Raw genomic sequence first — 22357 nt, 5'->3', positions numbered from 1 at the left:
AGCTTCTCTTATGATCTCTATTTTGATTTAGTTTTGGTCCTTCGTTTAAGTTGATTTTATCGTTTTTTTTTTTTTTTTTTTTAGTTCCATCGTTGTAACGTCACTTTTGTGTACCACCATTGTCTATCACGTTGTTGTCAATATAAGAGTTCCTCGAAGGTGTAGTCACTTATTCGGTACCTTCTTAATCCATTTTCTTCATTATTTGATCACTTTCTCCATTTCTCCTCTTAAGAACAAAAGTAGATTTATCGTTTCAGCATGCCCAAACAAAAACATAAAAAATTTCACACCCAAATAGTCAATTTCTACGAATAAACCATTGAAAACAACTCATATCAATTCTCGGACAAATATGACCTCAAACTTAAGTTTAAATAAAAAAATTTACAAAATTTCAAAATAAAAAATCTCCAATAACAAATTAGTGGATGAAAAAAGTGCAGACAACCGAATATTATTTTTTATCAAGAGGAACTATTATTTGTTATCAAGAGGAACCAAACGACATGTTGTACTCAAAATTATGACTCAAATTCTACGTCTCTCTTTTGTGTATTAAACCCAAACGACATCTTGAACTACTATCGTACCTTGGTTCCATTATAACATATATATATATATATATATATATATATATATATATATATACTTAGATTGAGGGAGGAATAGGGAAGTTTTATAATTAAAGACATTTTTAACTGAATTTTCAAAGGTAAAGGTTTAGTGCAAAAGTTTAGAGGCATGTTCAATCTTCCAAGGATTCAACAAGGAATTCTTTCAATGATGAACTCAGCAGATTGTCACAGAAGGCTTTAAGAATTAAGAATACAAAACCCTCACTTTCGTTAAAACACCACCAAAGCTCATTACATCGAGGATAGAATATTATCAATCATATCATCATATCATCATATCATCATCATATTATCATATAGGGTTTAAACATCAAAATCGAGTCAAACACATTCATATCCACTGCTCTCAACTGCCACATTCCCCTTGCTCGGCGCCATGGATATAAGGCTATCATATTATCATATACGGTTTAAACATCAGAATCGAGTCAAACACATTCATATCCACTGCTCTCAACTGCCACATTCCCCTTGCTCGGTGCCATGGATATAAGGCTATGAGATTCTTTACATTTCGGCCATTTCGACACCTTCCTTTTTTCATTCTTCCTCAGCCTTGAACTTACACACTTGATACCATCCCTTATATAACTCACCATGAAACTGACTATCTCTCTGCACGTACACGAAAACACCGATTAAAAAAAGAACAAACCTAAGCTTGAAGGTTCAGAAGATCTCTATCCTATGCAGACTTATCAGTTCAGAACATGGTAGGTATCCACATAAAATGAACTGAAACATACATTTTTCAGAGATTTCAGATACTGAAACATCAGAATGATAATAAAACAAGAGATTCCAGGTCTTTCTAGCACTCCCTCTCTTAAATCTCTTCTTTATTGTTCAGTTTCTAATGTAATTGATTTTCTTTCACCTGATTCTGTCCCTTTCGTCATTTTTTTCCCCCTTCTATCTCTTCTCCACACTCCAACATGTTCTTCATCCAGTTATTCCCTCCTTTCCAACTACCCAAAAGTGAGACCTATACTGCCAACCACCAAAAGTTTCCATGCTAACATGAACTTCAGATTTGTCAGTCTGATAATCAGTTTGAATAAGATTATTTCCAAAATTTAGGAAACAGGTCGAGATAAGTTGTTTCCTCTACGGTTAGCATGTTTCAGGTCTTTTTTAAAAGTCAACAGATTGTTGTTGAGGTCTGTAACCGCCCAAGCCCAAGCCCAAGCCCATCGCTAGTAGATATTGTCCTCTTTGGACTTTCCCTTTTGGTCTTTCTCTCAAGGGTTTAAAACGTGTCTACTAGGGAGAAGTTTCCACACCCTTATAAGGAATGTTTTGTTCCCCTCTCCTACTGATGTGGGATCTCACAAGGTCTTGGTCACTATAAGAGGCAAAGAGAACTATAGGTCCCACGTTACGTAGCATGCCATATTCAAAAGGCATGCGACCATGTAAAAGAACCAAGTAATAAAAGCCTTGTGAATTTAAAGGTAGTTGATATTGATACTTACAATAGAGAGCATGGAGATCGACCGCCATTCACATAGTAGACGAACAGGTATGAATCATAACGCTGGCCATTGATAAAGTAAAAGCTCGGCAGTCTTTGTAGGCACTTGAATGACATTTTAGTATAGAAATTGATAGCAGTACTATTGTATGAAATTACATGCAAATAAACTGCTCGGCAAGTTGGCATGCCTGAGGCATATTTAACTACCTTTCGAACAAGTGAACTAGCTGCAATTCAATACACCAAATTCCTGATGATTAGTAGACATGAAATTAGTGTAAAAAAAAAAGCAGATATACGCTATAACAAGCTTGTACCTATTCCAAGGTTTCTGTAGGCTTCCACTACCCCCAGTGTAAGAATGTATACTAGAGTTTGATCCGTGCTTGATGAATTACGCTGAAGTAAATCACATATCTACAAGGCATTTAAGAGGTATAAATTATAGATACCCAGTTTTGAGCATCCAAGACAAGTGATTTCAGCTGTCAAAGTAGCTAAAAAAACATTGTTAAGAGATCAGTGTCAAGCCAATTCTACAACTACTTAATGCTGGCTTGAAAGTACTTACAACTACTTAATGGTAACCCTGGCACAACTGTTAACAAGAATTATTCACCAAGTACACCTGAAGCTAATCATCACATGGCAATTTCTGCATTTCGAAACACTTTATCTGTGTTTAATCATATCAATGGCAGCTAATTACAGTTGAACTCAGCAAGCTATAGCATCCACCCCTTGATTTCGAGGCCACTGATTTAACCAACCATTTTAATTTCTCAACATTCTTTTAACCAGTCCATGAACTCTATTACTCTTCCCAGAAAAGGATGAAAGACCAGACTGCAAACGAATATGTTCGTTCACTTACAACCAATACGTTCTCGAAGTTGTGGAACCTCTCAAAGACAACCAACCATGTGTTCGTACCAATGAATTTAAAGTCCTAATCACTTGCACTTAAGTACAATGTTTCATATGTTTAAAGAACTAAGAAGGCCACTATAAGAATTGACACAGGGTAACACTAAGATTTGAAGATCTCCTTCAGTTCGTTCTTCAACAATGAAGACAATAGACGAACTATGAAGACATTAGATCCAAGGAATTGGAAATCTAAGAAAATAAATGATGCTTTTTCTTTAAACAAGATAAAGATTTACCATCATGAAAACATTATTTTCCAACAAGCATGATGGATTAAAAGAACTGTACAATCAAACCTGTAGAGTCAAGATGTTTAGATGAAAATCAGTACAAAAACTATGAACTAAAAGAAATCCTGTTCTAATCCAGAAACCTAAGGAAAACAGTTGATGCATAAAGGTTGAGTCACAGATTAGAAATATACAAAACATAAGCATAACCCACCTCACTGTCTTTTGCTAGAACAATTCGCGCAGTCACAAATCCAATAAGCTCATCACTTCTGCCATCTGGTCTATTACGATCCACCGCCGCCCAGGACACAATTTCACGTCCATTTACAACATTATGGAAAAACTCCGACTCATACCTAAGAAATTCGTACGCATAAGCCGATTTTACTAGCACATCACGAAATCAAAACGAACATCACGCTGAATCGAATTCACATACCTGATGGGAAACAAATTACCATGGATTTGCTCCAAAACTTCACGGTCTGAGGGTTTGATTGGTCGATAACATATACTTGGACAATCAATGGCTTTAGGTTTTAACATTGCAGAAGATTTCAATCCCCAGCAAAGAATCTATACGCTCGCAAAAGCTGACCTACAAATTCACTTTCCATTTATAAACATCAGCCTCAAACGCTATGCAATTATTCCTGTGCAAATCGAAAAAGCAAGCATGATCGTCAAGAATTCCCTCGCGCTTTCATCGGAATCAATGAAAAGTAACTCACCGGAGAGGAATTGATGAAGCTCTCAGTCGCGAAGAGAGACGGCTTCAACATTGTGGTCAATTGGATGACTTTCAACGCGCCCATTTCATCTTGTTCAACCGATAATGAGAAGATAGATTACTTTGTCGGAGGATTTATTTAAAATATTCGACAATAAAATGTTTTATATATATATATATATTAATTTTTTAAAAATTTTAAAAATACTAGAAACCGTTAATATTTTGTTTAAAAAATATTATTGGACTATAAAAAGTGTTTAAAAATATTCTTTAATCTTTTTAAATATCTTTAAACTTTTTTAAAATTAAAAAATACTTATGTTTCAAAAATAGAAAATTAATATAACTTAAAAGAAATTAAAGTTACTAATTATTTTCTCTTTTTTAATTTAATGGTATTAATGAAATCTAGTTTATCATTTTTAAAACATTTTTGAAAGCTTAATTGTATTTTATAAATAAAATATAATAATTTCTCAGAGTAAGTGTTTTTTTTTATTTTTTATTTAGACATATTATACCAAGGTATTTTTATTAATTTAACTGGTTTGATTTTGGCTCAATTTTATTATATTTTATTATATTAGTTCATGGTAGATAATTTATTATTAATTTATTTTTATTAAATAATTTTAATCAAATAAATTTTATTAAATAACATGTCTTAAATTTTAATTTTCTTTTAGTTTATATATCAATTAGTACAATAATAAAATAAAATGATTAATTATATCTATTATATTTCAAACACTTTTAATGGTAAATAATTGAATATTGTTTTGTGCTATCTAATTTCAATAATAACGATCTTGCTTTCATTTTTTAAAGTACTCGAAGTTTGGACGCTCCTTTCTAAATTTTTTGATGTTATAGTAAGAAATGCAAACTAATTAAGTAAAAAAAAAATGCATTTAAAAATTTATTATTTAAATAAATTTGTTTTAATTAATTCAAATTACTAAAACAATAGATTTTTATTAAAAAAAAAAAAGCCATTTTAATAATAATAAGAAATTATTAAGAGTACATAATCTTTTTATTAGAATTGATTTGTACATATTTTTAAAAAAATATTATTTTTTTTTTAGCATCTTAATTCTCTTCCAATTTTTTAAAAGAAAAACAATTTTTTTTTTATACAAATTTTGGTTTAGATTTTGAACGTTCTATAACATTAATTCGGTTGAGAGTTTTAAACAAAATTCATAGTAACTGATCGGATTAGAAAAATCAACCAAATTTCAAAAAGAAATAATATATATATATATATATATATATATATATATATATTAAAGTCCTGTAATAGGCATAAATACTTATCACAATATTATTTTATTTTATTAAAACGATAAGAAATTACTTGTTTTAAATATATATATTTTTTAATTTTCTATTTGAAATTAGACAGGAATAAAGCTACTAACGTTCATAGAATCATTTTTGGAATGTCGTTGTAGTATACTGGTGAGTATTCCCGCTTGTCACGCGGGTGACTCGAGTTCGATCCCCAGCAACGGCGCTTTTTTTTATACTTTTCCATTTTTAATTTGCTATTTGAAATTCCAAAATTCTATTTTCTCAGAAATAAAAGTTTGATATTGTTTATTAAATTTTCTTTAATCAAATGTCGTTGTAGTATAGTGGTAAGTATTTCTGCCTGCGGGTGACCCGGGTTTGATCCCCAGCAACAGCGCTTGTTTTATATTTTTTCCCTTTTTAATTTGCTATTTAAAATTCAGTTGGTTTTTCTGGGACCGGGTCTTATGAATTTGGTCTCCATGGCCGAAGCTCTCAACCGGTTTTTTATTTTCTTTTTAAAAGATACTTTGTTTTTTTATAAAATAAAATTTAAAATAACCTTATTTGATAATAATTAATTTTAAAAAAATTAAGCTCATAAATATTAACTATAATTTTCAATTACTTTGTTTTGTTACCTACTTTTTACGGTATTCAAAATTTAAATCAAAAATTTGAAAATTCTAAACAAAAAGTAGTTTTATAAAAGACTAAAAATTCAAATATCTCAAGAAAAATATTTGGGCTTGGCTTAATCAGAGATTCAATCTTATGAACTTTAAATTGAGAATATAATGTTTTGATTAATTGAATGATATATTGTTGTCGTTAATAAGTAAATGGTAAAGTTATCGACCACACATAGACCAATTATTAAAGAAAAATTTGTAAAATATAATAATAAAGGGAGGAAAATGACCAAAAAAAAAAAAAAAAAGGAAAATAGAGAAAAAAGAAGGAAGATGTAGAAGAGTAAGAAAAATAGATGTCACTAGGTTGATTTATTCTATCTTAGAAGCATTTACATAATCTTAGCCAAGAGATAGAAGCCTTACAGGCATGTGGAACAAATGAATGATTCGAGAATCTAATCGATCTTGATTATCCAACAAGTTTTTCAAGTTGGATTGAGTTGAATTTTGGAAAACCAAAAATTCGAGTTAGTCGACATTTTTTTTGTTGGGTCAAACCGACCAACTAAAAAATATGGTTACAACGATGTAACAATGCATTGTGACTCATAAATATTTGATATTAAGTTTTATGAGATTTTAGTTGACGATAATGTGATTTTCTTTAAATAATTTTTTTAAAAAAGAACAATCCAATAACCCAACTGCAAAAATATAGGGTTGAGTGGTGAAGTCTATTTAGATTGCATAGATCACCCACTCTCGAAATTAATTCTAAAGTTAGAATGAATAATAATCTATTAACAATATTAATCATTTGAAAAAAAAATGATTTAAAGAAATAGAAAAATAAATTCAAATATTTTAAAAAGAAGTGGCATATAAATTTCAAAGAATTGAAAGTAAACAAACTTAGAACAATTGAAGCCTGCTACACATTGTAATTAAATATCTCACATATTTGTACATTTTTAGTTAATTTTGAGATTAATTAATTATTTATTTATTTAAAGAGCATATTATTTTATATAATTGCCTATATTATTTATGAATAATTTACAGTAATTGAAAGAGTAATGAAATGATACAACCCTCAGATTGAAGTTTCATAAAACTAAATCCATGACTGTTCAAAACTTACTAAATCTTCTTCATCTTCTCCTTCATTGGCCTTCCATTACTGCAGAGTCTCTTAATGCTTCACTTCATTTACCTATTGAAACAGATGTATAAAAAAACAAGAGAAAGATCACAATTTCAGAACGATTCAAGTGATTATGGTATTAAGAAACAATAAGAGTGTGGAAACCTCTCCTTAGGAAACGCGTTTTAAAAACCTTGAAGGGAAGCTCGAAAAGGAAAAGTCCAAAGAAAACAATATCAGAGCCAGACACTGGGTGATGTGCCAGCAAGGAGGTTGAACTCCGAAGGGTGGTCGACACGAGGCGGTGTGCTAGAAAGAACGCTAGGCTCCAAAAGGGGGTGGATTGGGGGTTCTACATCGGTTGGGGAGGAGAACAAAACATATGGAAACCTTTCCCTAGCATACGAGTTTTAAAAACCTTGAGGAAAAGCTCAGAAGGAAAAGCTCAAAGAGGACAATATCTGTTAATGGTGGGCTTAGATCATTATAGAAAATTTTGGAATCTGAGTCGTTTAACTCACCATCGTAAGCGAGCACTTCTAAAATTCAAGACCCAAGCGTAAGAACCTTGTTTACACAATGGCTATGCTAGCCAAATGACTTTCAAAAATTCCAATACGAGACAAAGCTGATATCTAAAATAGTAAAAGTTTAGAACTGAAAGGCTACTTCTGCTATCAGGTCTCACATGATTTCACTAGAACTTATTAAAGCAATAGCAAGTAACTCACCGTAGTTTTGCCGCACCATGGTAAACTTGTAAATGGCTTTTACCAGGGAACCATACTTCTTGGACTTCAATGGTCCCATGTGTCTGCAACAAAATATAAATCAAAGATCATATAATCTCTTCAACCCCAAAAATGATTACAAAAATGTGTGGATTTTTTTTTTTTTTTTTTTTGGTGAAGTTGGAATAAGCATATTAATACATATTTGTGTTGTTTTAGATGCATAAATTAATTATTTCAGAAGTGAAGATTCCACACAGCATCATAATAAGCTTACTAGACCACTAAAGGAAAAATCAAAGTTTATCTTCTGTAAGTATATCACTCATACAATAACAAAAGATGTTCAAAATAACAAACAACATTACTCTATTGGAAGAAAGTATTTATTCTACTACTGGAGGAATGAGAAGAACCAAAGCACAGAATGATCATACAGTGGATGGGTCGTATTCTACTCCTAGCATAGGACGTGTTGGAGTAATAACGAAAAAACTCATTTGCAGAGGGATTTGAGAAGTAGCTACCAGAAGTCCCAAATAGACAGACAGACCAGGTTCATCCTTTGATGTCTATTGAGGTCAGTGCAAGTCTGTTTATGATTAAGAGTAACGGTGGTGTTGAAGCTGCTCATTCATGTTAGCTGTTCATATATCGAAAAAGCTTGTGAATATAAGTGTCCATATCCTCTCCAAGGTAGCATTGTTGGTGGCCGATCCCTGTCTTGTTTATCCAGCTAGCTTTTCCCCGTAGTACCCAAATTTGATTTGTGAGAGTTTGGGGATTTCAAAACAAAAACAAATGGACCTTAAGCATTCTCAATAAAAATGCCTATCTATAAAGCTAATCGTGGATAAGATATTTGGGAGGAGGTCCTGAATTAAAAAGTCTCACAAGAAAGAAATTGGTCTCTTTTGAGGAGAAGCAGGTGGAAAAGTAGTCATCGTTAAATTTTCTCAAAGTTCAAACCTCGTCTACAGAGGTTGGCATCCTGCAGAAAAAGGCCAAAAACACTAGGAAAAAGAGAGAAAGAAAAGGAAAGAAGAAGAGAAGTAGACAAATAGATCAAGCTCAAGAAGTCAGAGGGAACTGAAAATTTATGTTATAGGATGAATTGTGATAAATTCCCATACATGTGAACATTAACATGCAAGTAAGGGCTTTAGGGAAAATGGGTGGAGTTGAGAGCTTTTTGAGGGACTTGCAACCTAACATTCTATTGCTGCAGGAGTTCAAAGATGAGAGGCATTTCTTAAATCCACTAGGCCTTTTAAGCATACATGGTTAGTCTTTGTTGGAATCTTATGAAGCATGATGGCCATTCTAATTCAATTCCATTGTGGACACTTCCTAGTGAAGAGCACAAAGAAGTTGGGGTTGCATCAGTCCCTACCCTTCGTTACAAGCTGTTGATAGAAAGAAAGAAGAGATTTCTCTTCTTGTGAGATCCCACATTGGTTGGAGATGAGAACGAAGTATTCCTTATAAAAGTGTGGAAACCTCTCCCTAGTAAACGCGTTTTAAAACCGTGTGATTGATAGCTATACGTAACGGCCTAAATTGGACAATATCTGCTAGCGGTAGGCTTGAGTTGTTACACGTTTAAAGCAAGGATATAGAGGATGCTTGGGTGTTTGTACACTTAGAGCATCCATACCAATAAAAAATGTGATTAATTATCGAAAAAATATAATAAACAAAAAGACTCACATAATCTCTGTGTAGCGGATTCTCCAAGCAGGAAACCCTAAGTGACATCTTGAAGGTCCGTATACTAAAATGAGGTCAGGATCAGGCCCTCCACAGCCTAATGACAGAGTACCCGGAAGGTTAATTTACATTTAAGTAAATAATACTCTGAAACTTTCCAAGTATAAGCAAGAATACAAACCAACTGCTTTTAGAGCCTCAGTCATCTGAGATTCAGAAAAGCACTGATTGGAATCTCCACTCATGTTGGTTTTTCTCCACTTGTCTTTGAGAAGAAAACTAGCTGCTCTCGCCACGGCTTCCTTTCCATCCGACGCTGAAATGAATTCCAGAGTAAAGCCCTTACAGTTCAGTTGGAGAGGTTCATCGGTCTCCTGAATGCAATGACCAAGTTAGACGAATAATGCACCTTATTATTTCCCTTCTGGGCTTCCCCTCAAGGTCCAACATCGGTTGGGGAGGAGAACGAAACATTCTTTTATAACAGTGTGGAAATCTCTCCCTAGCAGACGCGTTTTAAAAACCTTAAGGGGAAGCTCGAAAGGGAAGGCCCAAAGAGGCCAATATCGGCTAGCAGTGGGCTTGGGCTATTACATCATCACTTACTGAACCTGTAGGTTTAAATCAATCTTTATTACAGTTGCATGTACCTGAAATACCGACGCATTCTTTACTTTCTTCAATATGATTTCCTTGGATTGTTTAAGCACCCCTTGAGCATAAATACATTCAAATAAGCATATAATTCATTGGAAAGACATTCATAAGAATTTGCAACAGTAAAAGGGAGCTCAGAATTCTAGGATGGACCCAAAATCATTACCTTCAGCATCATACAAACAAACGCTTCTAATGCCCATGGATTCTAACCATTGCAAAAGTTCAATAATTTTTAAGGTATTATAAGCTTCATCACTTTCAACAACAATGGCAAGATATTGGACCCTGTTGATATCCAGATGATTGTACTTGCGTAGGAATCCACAAGAGATCAAATAGCTTTCGAGTGTCGTGGCAATACTAACCAAAAAGTAGAATGAACTAACAATAAAGTGTAGGAAAATCCATATTAGCTGAAGCCCAAGAATTCCAATCTGTACACGCCTTGAAAAGAAAATAAATAAGAATCTAATTCATGTACAAAGAAACACAACATAAAAATCAACTTGCCACAATACAAGTTTGAAATGATTCTGAATAAAGTAAATTTGAAGTCCATAAAAATTCAAATTAGGTGGTCTACTGTTTTACCCACTCCAACCCCTCCAACCCCTCCAACCCCTCCAACCCTCCGAATAGTCCTATTTTTCCTCCAAGTCGATAAGGGGCTAAAAGATCTACTACTTCAATTTTTGTTTTAAAAATATATAATTTTGTATCTAACAGTATAAAAGCAGGGGTGGATCTATGACTAGGAGATGTCGTGCGAGTATCTACGGAACCCAAATTGTCAATAGGCTCTCCAAGCACATTGAAAAGTCAGCCGAGAGTTGCTCCGCCGACTGGAACACTTAGAGGTGCTCTCGTGTTAACCACTTACAATCCTCTCATTAGGCCATCAGTAGCATTCATAGCTACAACTCTAACCCGATTATTTTCTATTAATTGCTATACTTCACAAGTCACATTAATTTCTTGACCGGCTGTATCTTGACCTTTAACTATCAAAGCATTTGCAAATATTAGGCATCAATGCTATCTTTGAGATATTGTTTAAAGGCCCCAAGAATTCCCCAGGATCCTAGCAAGAATTCTGCTTATACTCTGATAGAATCTTAAACCTAAATGATAAAGACAGTTGAACATAATGAAAGCAAAGCCAAGCAATTCCTAGAGCAGTCCAACACTATACCTTCTGAAGCTCAACCTTGATGGTCATGGGTCTGCAAAAAGAAAAAACACAAAGATAATGATGAGAAATCTAGACCATCAAAACTCAAAAAATGATTTCTAGAAGAAAATGTTTAGAAAATTAAAAGATAATTTTAAAGGGAAAAACAAATCCAAAACAAGCAAAACAGATGATTTTGTTGAACAATCCAGCCATAGTTTCCAATTTTCATTTAGCGATAGATTTTGCTTTATTCCACAACTGGAAGTATCACAAGGATTAAACAAGATTCGCGAATAAGATATTAACAAAAACAATCCAGGATCTCAGTAATGGCGTTTGCCACTCATCTTTTCGCTCATATTTGAACTAAAATTTGTAATGGTAATATCTCAGAAAAGATGAAGAACAGCATAACAATCATCTGCATAGGCTTAATAATCAGTTACCGATGATTTCCCCATCATTCTAGCATCAACAAACATACAGTAAAGAGAGAGAGAGATAAATCGACAACAAAATTCTAAACCAGACAAGAACGAAAGAAAGAAAGAAAGAAAGTTTGTTGATCATAAAGAAAGAAGAATTACCCGAGGAGAGAAAGCGATGAAGTGAGCTGCGAAACTGAAGAAATGGGATTTAATTGGTGAGATTGTGGAAGTAATCGAAAGAGATGTGAGTTAAGAAATGGGGTTTGAACTCGTTAGTAGTAGCAATCGTATGAACTTGCTACTCATCCATTAATAAATTTTGCAATTAGTTTCAAGAAAAAATAGGTTGGGTCGAGAATTTATAGATGCCGCCCACCCTACATCCATCCAGTTTTCTCGGTTTGGTTTGGAATCGAAGTTTTTTGTTTTTTAAGGATAGAATCTAACGATGTCAATTACATCGGTCCAATTTTCTCGATTTGGTCCGGAATCGAAGTTTTTTTAAAATCTAATGATGTCAATTACACTGGTCCAGTTTTCTCAATTTGATCCCAAATCGAAGTTTTTTTTTGTAAGGATAGAATCTAATGATGTCAATTACATCGGTCCAGTTTTCTCGGTTTTGTCTGGAATCGAAGTTTTTTTTTCAAGGATAGAATCTAATGATCTCAATTACATCAGTCCAATTTTCTCGGTTTGGTCCGAAATCGATTTTTTTTTTTTGTAGGGATAGAATCTAATGATGTCAATTACATCGGTTCAGTTTTCTCGATTTGGTCTAGACAATTTTTTCAATTTGGTCTCGAAGTTTTTTTTAAGGATAAAATCTAATTATGTCAATTACATCGCTTTGGTGTTGGTAGATATTGTCTTTTTTATTTTATTTTATTTTATTAAATTTGATATAAAAATATATGGGCGAAAATTTAATACCAGTAAATTTGATATAAAAACCATTTAACTATATAATGAAAACTTCTTTTAAAAAAATAAAAAGAAAAGAAAAGAAAAAAAGGACTGAGTCAGTTTCTTTCTTTTGCCATCTGTATTATTTGCGAACCTAAACAACCGCCAAGCCACAACGCACCTCTCAATGTCATTCTTCCTCTGTCTCTCTCTCTCTCTAAGAACTTGGATTTGGAACTTCTCCGGTGGATCAGACGGAGCAGCATGGCGGTTGGTGTTCAATTTTTCCTTCTTTTTCTGTTCATTTTGCTCCTAATCTGTTTGATTTCGGGCGATTTTATTACCTCAAGTTTCATTTTGTTCTGAGGCGTGATTTTTTCTTCTTATTAACTACTTAATATAGGTGAAACAGCATGTTTCTTTGTTTTTTCCTCCCGTAATTTTGATGAACAAATGCGTGACTCGTACTCAGGAGATGGAGAATGCGTACTTCCGTTGTAATTTATGGCATAGTATTGGAATTTAATGTTTCGAACAAGAAATAAGGAAATTATTGAACGCTCCGGAAACGTCTAAATTCGTCTTTGATTTTCCAGAAACTGACTTGATTTTGGTTGTTTTTTGTTTAATCGTTACAGTCGCAGGTGAGAACGGTGAGAGTTACCAATGTCTCGTTGAGCGCGTCGGAGAAAGATTTGAGAGACTTTTTTTCTTTTTCCGGTGAAATTGAATTTGTCGAAATGCGAAAGTAAGTGTTCTTTACTACTGTCTCGAAATTGTATTTTAGTTCGTCAGGGATATGGTGATTGGCAGTAGGATTGTTACTTTTTTCTTCTCGATCAACTGTTAGTTCGTATGCGTTTTCATTTACTTCATTTTATTTTCTTGTAGGGACAATGAACGATCTCAAATTGCATTTGTTACCTTCAAGGATCCGAAAGGAGCCGAGACATCGATTCTACTCTCGGTTGATACAATTCTCTATTCTTCCCTTCATTTCAATTGTCCTTAAACTTAAGATATTCTGAATGATTTCATTCAAATATGTGCTTATTTACTTAAGCTTCCATTAGAAACTGTTTCAGGAATGTAGAACCTCTCTTATGTTATGAAAATGGCTCTAAGGTTTGGCTATATGTTTTGAAAATTACTTAGAACAGAGTTTCATTCTTCAGATAGAAGAGGTTCAACAGAGTTCTCATCCATTTATTTCTGTAACATGGGAGAATGTCTTCAATACGATTGCCATGATGTGTTCAAAATGCATAGTTAACTTGATTTCTATGTCTCATTACCAAGTGATTGTTTCTTGTTTCATCTGTTTTCTTACCTGATTAAACTATCTTGCGTTACTCAGGGAGCTACAATTGTTGATCAGCCTGTTAGCATTGCTTCTGCTCCAGATTACAGTCTTCCTGCTGTACCTGCCAGTGCCCCTCTACCAGTGTCTTCTCCAGTATTTTCTTCGATCTTAAACCTACAGTAATTTTCAATCTTGTCTTTCCAATTTCTGACATGAATGAACAAACATGTTTCACCAGTCTGCAGAGAATGCAGGCTCTGGTACTGCTGGATCTGCAATGCAAAAGGCCGAGGATGTTGTGAGCAGCATGCTGGCTAAAGGCTTCACTTTGGGCAAAGATGCCCTCAATAGGGCAAAGTCTTTCGACCAGAAGCACCAATTGACATCAACAGCCTCATCAAAAGTCCTTTCTCTGGACCAAAAGATTGGCCTTAGCGAGAAGATTAGCGTTGGCACGACAGTGGTGAATGAGAAAGTGAAAGAAATGGATGAGAAGTTTCAAGTGTCTGAGAAAACCAAGGCAGCAGTGAACAATGCAGGAACAGCCTTAATGGCTAACCGGTACGTCTCAACCGGGGCTTCCTGGGTTACCCAGACGTTTCAAAGAGTCGCAAAAGCAGCCGTAGAAGTCAGTCACAAAACAAAGGAGAAGGTTTTAGCTGAGGATCAAGCGAAACAAGAGGGAAGATCTTAATTCATCCAAGAATCGCTGCAAGTCCAAACTTGTGTAGCCCTGATCATACCCCAACATATATATCATATGTATTTGGCCAAAACAATGTGAGGAGTGAGGACCTATTCTTCTTAGCTTGCTATTTTCATCTCGGTTGATTGACATATTTTCAATGCCTTGTTTTAGTTTGTTGTATCAGGGAGTACACACAAATAAGCTACATGCTTATGTTGTAATTCAACCGTAAGAAAAACATATATGCTATGTGATTAAGTGTCCAGAAATGATCTTTATAGACATTATTTGCATACGTGTCGAAACTTGGACGAACCAAATGGAACTTGGTTTGATTGAATATAAACTCTAAATCCTTAAGACAATGCAATAGAAACAAATTAAATAGAGAATAAACTGAAATATAGATAGTTCAAAAGCAAGGTAATCCAAGAACTTCCCTACTGTTTCTATTGCATAAGAAATACGTTAACTTAGACATGGTCATCATTGTCATCATCAGAAATGGTAATAGTATTTAGAATCGCGATAGCTTAGCGCTGCGTAGATCGGTTTCATACCGTGTTGTTGGTCCAAGCATGGATGGATTTTGCAGAGCTTTCTGCTACAGAACTGAAGTCTTCAAGAATTTTGAGGTGGTAACAGTCGAGAATTTAGAAACTACAAGAGTTTCAACCCACCAGTTACATCATCAACCACTTCAACAGGACCTGCAATTCGTGAAGTACGAAGTGTATTAGTCTATACACTACTGATGTACTAATATCTCATTGGATGAATCACGTTAGTTAATACTAATTCGGGGTGCAACGAAAAACTGACAAAAAATATCACTTTAACTGACCGAAACCGATGTTGGTTTGGTCTGGAACTGGTTTGGTTTGCATACAAGGAAAACCAATTAAATTCGGTCGGGCTCAGTTTTGGCAAGGTGAACGGAGTCCAACCAAACCAGCTAGTTTCTTGGAGTTATTGCAAATGGCTAACTGCCGGATCAAACTGGCTAAACCAATGGTGAACAGTTTGGGCAGTTTGGTTATGCGTCATAGAACGGTTTGGTTCGGCTCGGCTCGGTTTTTCCATTTTTCTTTATATTTCTCGTGGTTCAGTTCCAATTTGACACTCAAATTGAAACGATACGAACCAATATACCCCAATACTAATTCAAGTAGGAATGCACCAATATGAAATTGTTCAGTAGATCCACCAGCTAAGCTAACCAAACATGAGTTAGAACAAAAACGCAAAAGAACAAAAATGTGAAAATGAGTGAATTTGATAAAGAGAAAACTCCTTGATTAATATATAATGGTTGCATGGAGAAAAAAATCACTTACCAAGAATTGCCATCACCGTTCTCGAATCTAGAAGAACAAAAATGTGAAAATGAGTGAATTTGATAAAGTTGGTATTAAAACGTCGACCCATTTAAGTGAATTTCATATAACTTACTAGGAGCAATTTGAGTTCTTCCGGCATCAATGGTAATATGAGTTGGTAGCTTCAATGATTTTGCCCTCTCCTGATGTACAATAATATATAAAAGTTTGAAAACTAAAAGAACTAAGATCAACACCTAAAAGTATAAGAATCAGAGGGAACTCAGAAGCCTCAAAGAATAGAAGAAATATAAAAAAGATCAAGCTGTATAGAATTGTCTCAGATATTATGCAAAATTAAGCTTACATCACTATCATAAATACATATGCACAAACTAGAAAAACTAATAAATATCAACCAACTGCAAATGTGATATGCTTTCGACATATACGGATAGCAAAGAATCAGCTAGATACCATAAAATCACAGTGGAATTCTTAGAAAAAGGAAATCATAGTGGAATTGTTACTTGCAAAACTAGCATGTCTTCCTCACTTTCTATTTTTAGAACCACCTTGGGTTGTGCACACATCTCCCATCTGCATGTAAATAAAATCAAATACATGAGCCGAGAACGAAGTATATGATGCCCATTAATAAAGGGAGGACTATCCTGTATATACATACCTATTCAAGGCTTTCGGTGCACGATAATGGAGCTTCTTGTAGAGACCCAAAGTTGCATGACTAACAAAAGCAAGCAAAGTAGATTAAAAGCTAGTCGAAATTCAATTTACAGCATTGAGAAACTGGGAAGTTCACAGTGCAAAGATTTGAGAAAATTAGATTACCAGTAGTTATTAAATAATGTGAAAACTTGGCCTCTCAAGTAGTAGTAATATAAATGTTTGTGTAGAATTGATGGTTCTTTCAGTAAGTATCCGCCACAAAGTTAGCTGATAATTGCAATTATGTAATAAGGGTTTTCTAAAGACGGCAGAACAAGAAAGTTAAGTCTGGTTTTGGTCCATATTATTACTTTCTTCAAGAAGAAATGCCTAAGTATTATTAGAATATGTATTTTGTATGCTTGAAAAGTTTTGAAATGAATCAAACCACTAATCATTTGGGTGTATTTGAAGTAGTAATTACGCAAACTAAAGAAGATTCAAGAGGTCTTTACGTTACATTTCCAAAAGCTAGCTAATATACAAGTTGAAACAAAAAAAAATTTAGCCCAAAAATCTTTATAATATTAGTATATCAAATCAAGTAAGGAGGAGAGTGACAATAAACATCACTTGACATTGGGAGGTGATCGGAAGACTTTTTGTTACCATTTAAAACTATTTATGTCATATCTTATTTTCTTCAATTTTTATTTAATAGGCTTTTATTGGTAGTTGGTTGTTGGTAGATGAATTACCATAATATTTGGATTTCTTCAATTTTTATTTAATAGCATTTATTGGTAGTTGGTCGTTGGTAGATGAACTACCATTATGTTTGAATTATCTTTTTGGTTTGGTTTATTTAAAGACATGTAATATTCAAGTTTGAGGATGGAATACAACAACCTTGTGTTTTCTTGAAAACCCGTTGAGTTTTATTTTTCTTTTTTTTTTTCAAACCTTGCTTTATGTTTGAAGTTAAACCAATTCATTGGATTAGTCTTGATCAAGCTAATTCTGAAATGAGTCGTCTTGAGATCTAAGAGTGACCATCATAGATTTCAAGTTTGATCTCTGAGCTATTCATCCATCTAACCAGTTCTTGGTTGGAATCATTTATTAAGTTAGCTTCATTTGTGAAAGTTTGCAAGGATCCTAGAAGGACCTCTAGCTTTGCAAATCCAGCCGTTGTTGGCGCTTATCACTTGGTATCAGAGCATTTGGTCGACGTTCTTTGGTCGGCTCTAGAGGTAAAATATCTTTACTCTATGTTATTCTTTTTAAGTCAATTTTTCTGAGTCTTCCCGGATTATCAAGGAAATGCCTCAAAGTATTCAGTTCTTGTCATTAATTTGAGTCTTGTTCAAAATTTTCAAGCTATTGATCCTAAGGATGAGATACTAGTCTTAGCTCGTGAGAGTTAATCGTTGAATTGGTTATAATCAAGCTTTACACACAAAAAAAAAAAAAAATCAAATGTAAGCGCCAACCATTGATGGATTTGCAAAGCTAGAGGTCCTTGCAAACTTTTACAAATAAAACTAACTTAACGAATGATTCAAACCAAGAGCTAGTTAGAAGGATGAATAACTCTTAGATCGAACTTGGAATCTATGATGGTCAATCTTATATCCCAAGAGAACTCACTCCAGAATTAGCTTCATCAAGACTAATCCAATAAATCGGTTTAAGATTTGAAAAAAATAAAAATAACAACCAAAGGATTTCAATAAAACACAAGTTTTTGTATTTCCCCATGATTTCCAAACTTTATTACATGTTTTAAATAAGCCAAAAACACAAGTTTTTGTATTTCCCCATGATTTCCAAACTTTATTACATGTTTTAAATAAGCCAAAAAGATAATTCAAACATAATGGTAGTTGAACTACCAACTACCAATAAAAGCTATTAAATAAAAATTGAAGAAAATAAGACATAACATAAATAGTCTTAAATGGTAGTTCAACTACCAAAGACAAAGTCTTCAAATCACTTTCCAATGTCAGGTGATGTTTATTGTTACTCCATTCTTTTCTCGATTTGATATACTAATATTATAAAGATTTTTGTTCTAAAAAATCTTTGTTTCAACTTGTACATTAGCTAGCTTTTAAAATGTAATGTAAAGGCCTCTTGAATCTTCTTTACCCTACTTCTTGTAATCGCTACTTCGGGTTCATGCAAAGGATTAGGGATTAGTGTCTCTTTAAAAAGATTTGACCTCAAATCAAGGTGTTCATTCCCTTCTTGATAATGCATGTCCTTATGAAATTACATTTCTTTATGTAATTCATTAAAGAAAAGGAAAGGACAATGGAGTAGATTTGAGGACAAATCATTTTAAAGAATAGGGGATGATATGAATCTAACCATTGATCCTTTGCATGTACCCGCATGTACCCGGAGGAGCGAGGCCTTTTCATTACATCTTGCTAGCTAATGTACAAGTTGAAAGATTTTTGGACTCAAAAATCTTTATAATATTAGTATATCAAATCAATAAAATAATGGAGTGTCAATACACACCACTTGATATTGGAGAGTGATTTGAAGACTTTTTGTTTTGTAGTTGAACTACCATTTAAGACTATTTATGTCATGTCTTATTTTCTTTAATTTTTATTTAATAACTTTTATTGGTAATTGATTGTTGATAGATGAACTATCATGATGTTTGGATTATCTTTATGGCCTATTTAGAGGCATCTAATATTGATCACGGTGGAATACAAAAACATTGTGTTTTCTTGGAAACCCTTTTGATGTTATTTTTCTTTTTTCAAACCTTGCTTTAGGTTTGAAGTTAAACCGATTCATTAGATTAGCTTTGATCACTAATTCCGGAGTGAGTCGGTTAGAGATCTAAAAGTGACCATCATAGATTCCAAATTCGATCTAAGAGTATTTCATCCTTCTAACCCGCTCTTGGTTGGAATCATTGCTAAGTTAGTTTTACTTGTGAAAGTTCGCAAAGATCCTAGAAGGACCTCTAGCTTTGCAAATCCAGCATTGTTGACGCCTATCAAGTTGTCACTGATCTCGGAAAAAATGCAAAATGGAATCTGCAAACTTCATGAAGATCTTTTACTCTAGGGAAGATTATTATACTTCCTTACCAAGTAATTTTACTTTATTAGGGCTTCCTATGGTTCATTTGGAATGAGTGGGTACTTGGAAACATCTCAAACAGGAATGGCTTAAGAAAATCACTTAACATTTCCCAAAAAAGAAGGCCAATCCATTTTCAAAAATCCCATTGGCACATGAATGAATTTCTACCCCCTGATGACGGCCAAACAACAATTCTCATAAACCATCCTGATGACATACGAAGATGCCCCAAACGAAAAGCCCTAGAATCATGGCGACCAAGCTTGAGGAAGAATTTATGGATTGGCTAATACAATAATTAAACTAAGGAAATTTCGAGCCAACCTCAAATGTGATAAAGAAAGAGGAAGGACTTGGTGAAAATCCTCATCTTCCATGAAAATAAAATCCCCTTCTAGACCAATACAAAAGAACAAATCAAGAACCTTACAACTACGAACCACCACCCTGAAGCAATGGCTAGATCAGAGGGAGACAAATTTGGATTAGGCAGGATGGTAGAAGGAGGCAGGGAGAGAAGGGAGAGATGAGAGAGCGTTACAAGATTGCTGAAGTTATGTAGATTCCATGCATCAATAATTTTTTTCGATTCTAACAGTGCCAAATTTCAAAAAAAAAAAAAAAAAGGAGCAATATTATCATCCAAAATTTTGCATTATTTCAACTTCTACTTCAAAACTACTATTATACAAAGCCTCTCATGTTATTATAGTCATTATTCTAGTAAAATTTGTTATAGGCATTTTGGGAAGTTTACTATACCAGGTGTGCAGTGCATTGTTAACCTAAACTCCTAAACACTATATGCCCAATTCTTGGGACTAGTTTTAACAAAAAGCTACTCGGGCATGTACATTATGCAAGCAGCAGTAAAATTCAAGATTTCTATGATTGTTAGCATTCAAAACATCAGGGAATGAAAGAGAAACCACAAGGTGGTAAAAAAGTACCTGCATTGGGCAGCAATTTTTCCTTTTCCCATTTTCAAATCATTTCTCACGACTAAAACCTGCAGAGATACATGAAGTGTTATTGCATTTTTTGAGTGAAAGAGAGAGAGAGAACGCCTTAGAATCATCAGAGAGAAACAGAAATAGACAGAGACTCAGAGACAGACCATCTTGAAGTCCTCGAGAATGTCAGCCAAGTTTTCAACCTCCAGTGGCTCTTTAGGCTTACCCTTCTTCCCACTTCTGCTGGATTCGTTGCTTTTGGTTAATTTGGCTTTGATAAAGATGCGAGGAGGATACTTCGAACCAATACAGTATCCCAAAACAAGGCAGCCGGCCCCAACTACAATGGCACTCAGCCATGTCAGATCCATCCAATTTAGTCTCCAAAATGCACTCCTCCAGTATTGAAGTCTAGCAAGGATAGATAATGCTGGACCAGATACCAAATTCTAATTCAAGCAATAAAAATCCTACATAGAACAGGAAAGACCAAAATTACACTCAGAAACAGTAAATACAGGAAGAAAACACCAACCAGAGGAAAGAAAAAAAAAAAACCCAAGACAGAGTGAAAGAAATAGCAGGAATTTTCTCAAATTATAAGTACAGCAAAAAAAAAACTACCAATTTTTACTTTATTTTGCTATGCAGATAGCATTAAAAACAATATGAATGTCATTTGGAAATCCAATTTTTCTGGAACGCAAATATAGTAATAATGCCAATATCTGATCAACCTAGCAAATAGATCATGAATATACAAATAACTAACTGTAGGGCATTTTCTTACACAGTAAACGTAAAAACTGCTTCAAAAGTAAGCAATCAGATTCGAAAGTACGCTTCACAAAAAAAGCTAATTAACTAAGTCAATCCAAGATGCCCTCGCATCAAAACAATCGTACAATGTCGATTTCTCAGCAAACATACATACAAACAAACTTAAAACCCTAACATTCAGCTTTAAATTAACCAATCCAGGTCCTCCATCGCATCGCAGATAATGCAGTTCTTGATAGAAACTCACGAGACGTTTGTCAAAATAACATTCTTTTCAGGAAATGAAGAACAAAACAGGTGAAAAAAAAACAGCATTACCAGGCGTTGAATGACGAAGAAGCTTTATGATTGCATTTAGCTGACGATCGGCAGCCAGAATCTTAGATCCGACTTCAGCATAAGTCCGCCATCGCTGAAGGCTGTGTTCGAGGAGGCGAACCATGCGCTTTCTCTAGTGCTCCTGCTCGAGTTACTTCTCAAAGTGCCGAGGTTTTTTTACCCATTCCCAGAAAACTGAGGATTTTACCTTCAAATATTTTTGCATAAATAGCTCTCTTTTTGTTTTTTTAGATTTCTGTCTTTTTATAATAATAATAATTATTATTATTATTTGGAAATTTTCAATTTCCCAACGTATATTAATAATTTAATTTACTCACTAATTTTAACTTAAATAATCACTAATTTCAATAAAATCTATAAATTAAGTTTAATTAATAAATTGAGTGGTCCGAGTGACTTACTTTATTTTTTATTGCACTATATAACCCGAACCAAATTTTATACCAAGTTTTTGGTACTGTAGTCGAGGATTTTAATTTATTACGTTGATA

The 22357-nt window shown here is 33.9% G+C and overlaps 4 protein-coding genes and 1 long non-coding RNA gene across 8 annotated transcripts; 2 read left to right on the top strand and 3 right to left on the bottom strand.

The window, feature by feature from the left end:
* Positions 1 to 747: 747 nt before the first annotated feature.
* On the bottom strand, positions 748 to 4140 carry LOC111795377 (histone acetyltransferase MCC1). Its single transcript, XM_023677761.2, has 6 exons — positions 4010 to 4140; positions 3718 to 3931; positions 3490 to 3634; positions 2433 to 2532; positions 2114 to 2342; positions 748 to 1253 (listed from the first exon to the last, which is right to left on the bottom strand). The coding sequence occupies exons 2-6, from the start codon at positions 3822 to 3824 to the stop codon at positions 1067 to 1069; spliced, it is 768 nt and encodes a 255-aa protein (XP_023533529.2). The 5' UTR covers positions 3825 to 3931; positions 4010 to 4140; the 3' UTR covers positions 748 to 1066.
* Positions 4141 to 6961: 2821 nt separating this feature from the next.
* On the bottom strand, positions 6962 to 12141 carry LOC111795378 (uncharacterized). Of its 3 annotated transcripts, none has more exons than XM_023677764.2 (8): positions 11949 to 12141; positions 11380 to 11410; positions 10351 to 10621; positions 10178 to 10239; positions 9709 to 9898; positions 9528 to 9624; positions 7818 to 7900; positions 6962 to 7155 (listed from the first exon to the last, which is right to left on the bottom strand). In XM_023677764.2, exons 2-8 carry the CDS (start codon positions 11404 to 11406, stop codon positions 7148 to 7150), a joined length of 738 nt encoding a protein of 245 aa, XP_023533532.2. In that variant the 5' UTR covers positions 11407 to 11410; positions 11949 to 12141; the 3' UTR covers positions 6962 to 7147. The 3 variants fall into 3 exon arrangements, with proteins under 3 accessions (XP_023533532.2, XP_023533533.1, XP_023533531.2); XM_023677765.2 differs by having other exon boundaries at positions 9709 to 9901; positions 10351 to 10631; positions 11949 to 12138; XM_023677763.2 differs by having other exon boundaries at positions 9709 to 9901; positions 11949 to 12138.
* Positions 12142 to 12805: 664 nt separating this feature from the next.
* Positions 12806 to 14968, top strand: LOC111795509 (binding partner of ACD11 1). Its single transcript, XM_023677979.2, has 5 exons — positions 12806 to 12965; positions 13334 to 13443; positions 13587 to 13662; positions 14053 to 14151; positions 14237 to 14968. Exons 1-5 carry the CDS (start codon positions 12960 to 12962, stop codon positions 14690 to 14692), a joined length of 747 nt encoding a protein of 248 aa, XP_023533747.1. The 5' UTR covers positions 12806 to 12959; the 3' UTR covers positions 14693 to 14968.
* Positions 14969 to 15058: 90 nt separating this feature from the next.
* On the bottom strand, positions 15059 to 21982 carry LOC111795510 (uncharacterized). Of its 2 annotated transcripts, none has more exons than XM_023677980.2 (8): positions 21843 to 21982; positions 20909 to 21214; positions 20742 to 20800; positions 16694 to 16753; positions 16536 to 16605; positions 16139 to 16208; positions 16024 to 16050; positions 15059 to 15396 (listed from the first exon to the last, which is right to left on the bottom strand). In XM_023677980.2, the coding sequence occupies exons 2-8, from the start codon at positions 21113 to 21115 to the stop codon at positions 15347 to 15349; spliced, it is 543 nt and encodes a 180-aa protein (XP_023533748.2). In that variant the 5' UTR covers positions 21116 to 21214; positions 21843 to 21982; the 3' UTR covers positions 15059 to 15346. The 2 variants fall into 2 exon arrangements, with proteins under 2 accessions (XP_023533748.2, XP_023533749.2); XM_023677981.2 differs by lacking the exon at positions 21843 to 21982 and adding an exon at positions 21379 to 21501.
* Positions 17252 to 22130, top strand: LOC147792720 (uncharacterized). Its single transcript, XR_015421159.1, has 2 exons — positions 17252 to 17927; positions 21726 to 22130. It is a non-coding gene; the product is annotated as an uncharacterized LOC147792720 (long non-coding RNA).
* The last annotated feature ends 227 nt before the right edge of the window (positions 22131 to 22357 follow it).

The sequence above is a fragment of the Cucurbita pepo genome, chromosome 5, assembly GCF_057944985.1.
Source record: "Cucurbita pepo subsp. pepo isolate OVF chromosome 5, ASM5794498v1, whole genome shotgun sequence".
Taxonomy (NCBI): domain Eukaryota; kingdom Viridiplantae; phylum Streptophyta; class Magnoliopsida; order Cucurbitales; family Cucurbitaceae; genus Cucurbita; species Cucurbita pepo.
The sequence above is the reverse complement of the archived record's forward strand: the minus strand, read 5'-3'. Positions and strand labels throughout refer to the sequence as shown.

What these genes read in the sequence shown, in the direction of transcription:
- LOC111795377 (XM_023677761.2), bottom strand. Translation starts at nt 3,824, where the DNA reads ATGTTAAAACCTAAAGCCATTGATTGTCCAAGTATATGTTATCGACCA. An exon ending in TTCTAGCAAAAGACAGTGAG is followed by an intron (nt 2,533 to 3,489) that starts GTGGGTTATGCT and finishes AATGCCTTGTAG; the next exon opens with ATATGTGATTTACTTCAGCG. An exon ending in CTACAGAAACCTTGGAATAG is followed by an intron (nt 2,343 to 2,432) that starts GTACAAGCTTGT and finishes ATTGAATTGCAG; the next exon opens with CTAGTTCACTTGTTCGAAAG.
- LOC111795510 (XM_023677980.2), bottom strand. Translation starts at nt 21,115, where the DNA reads ATGGATCTGACATGGCTGAGTGCCATTGTAGTTGGGGCCGGCTGCCTT. An exon ending in AAGACATGCTAGTTTTGCAA is followed by an intron (nt 16,209 to 16,535) that starts GTAACAATTCCA and finishes ATTGTACATCAG; the next exon opens with GAGAGGGCAAAATCATTGAA. An exon ending in AAGAACTCAAATTGCTCCTA is followed by an intron (nt 16,051 to 16,138) that starts GTAAGTTATATG and finishes TTGTTCTTCTAG; the next exon opens with ATTCGAGAACGGTGATGGCA.
- LOC111795509 (XM_023677979.2), top strand. An exon ending in GAATTTGTCGAAATGCGAAA is followed by an intron (nt 13,444 to 13,586) that starts GTAAGTGTTCTT and finishes ATTTTCTTGTAG; the next exon opens with GGACAATGAACGATCTCAAA. An exon ending in CTCTACCAGTGTCTTCTCCA is followed by an intron (nt 14,152 to 14,236) that starts GTATTTTCTTCG and finishes ATGTTTCACCAG; the next exon opens with TCTGCAGAGAATGCAGGCTC.
- LOC111795378 (XM_023677763.2), bottom strand. Translation starts at nt 11,406, where the DNA reads ATGACCATCAAGGTTGAGCTTCAGAAG. An exon ending in TCAAGGTTGAGCTTCAGAAG is followed by an intron (nt 10,622 to 11,379) that starts GTATAGTGTTGG and finishes AGGCGTGTACAG; the next exon opens with ATTGGAATTCTTGGGCTTCA. An exon ending in TTGTTTGTATGATGCTGAAG is followed by an intron (nt 10,240 to 10,350) that starts GTAATGATTTTG and finishes TTTATGCTCAAG; the next exon opens with GGGTGCTTAAACAATCCAAG.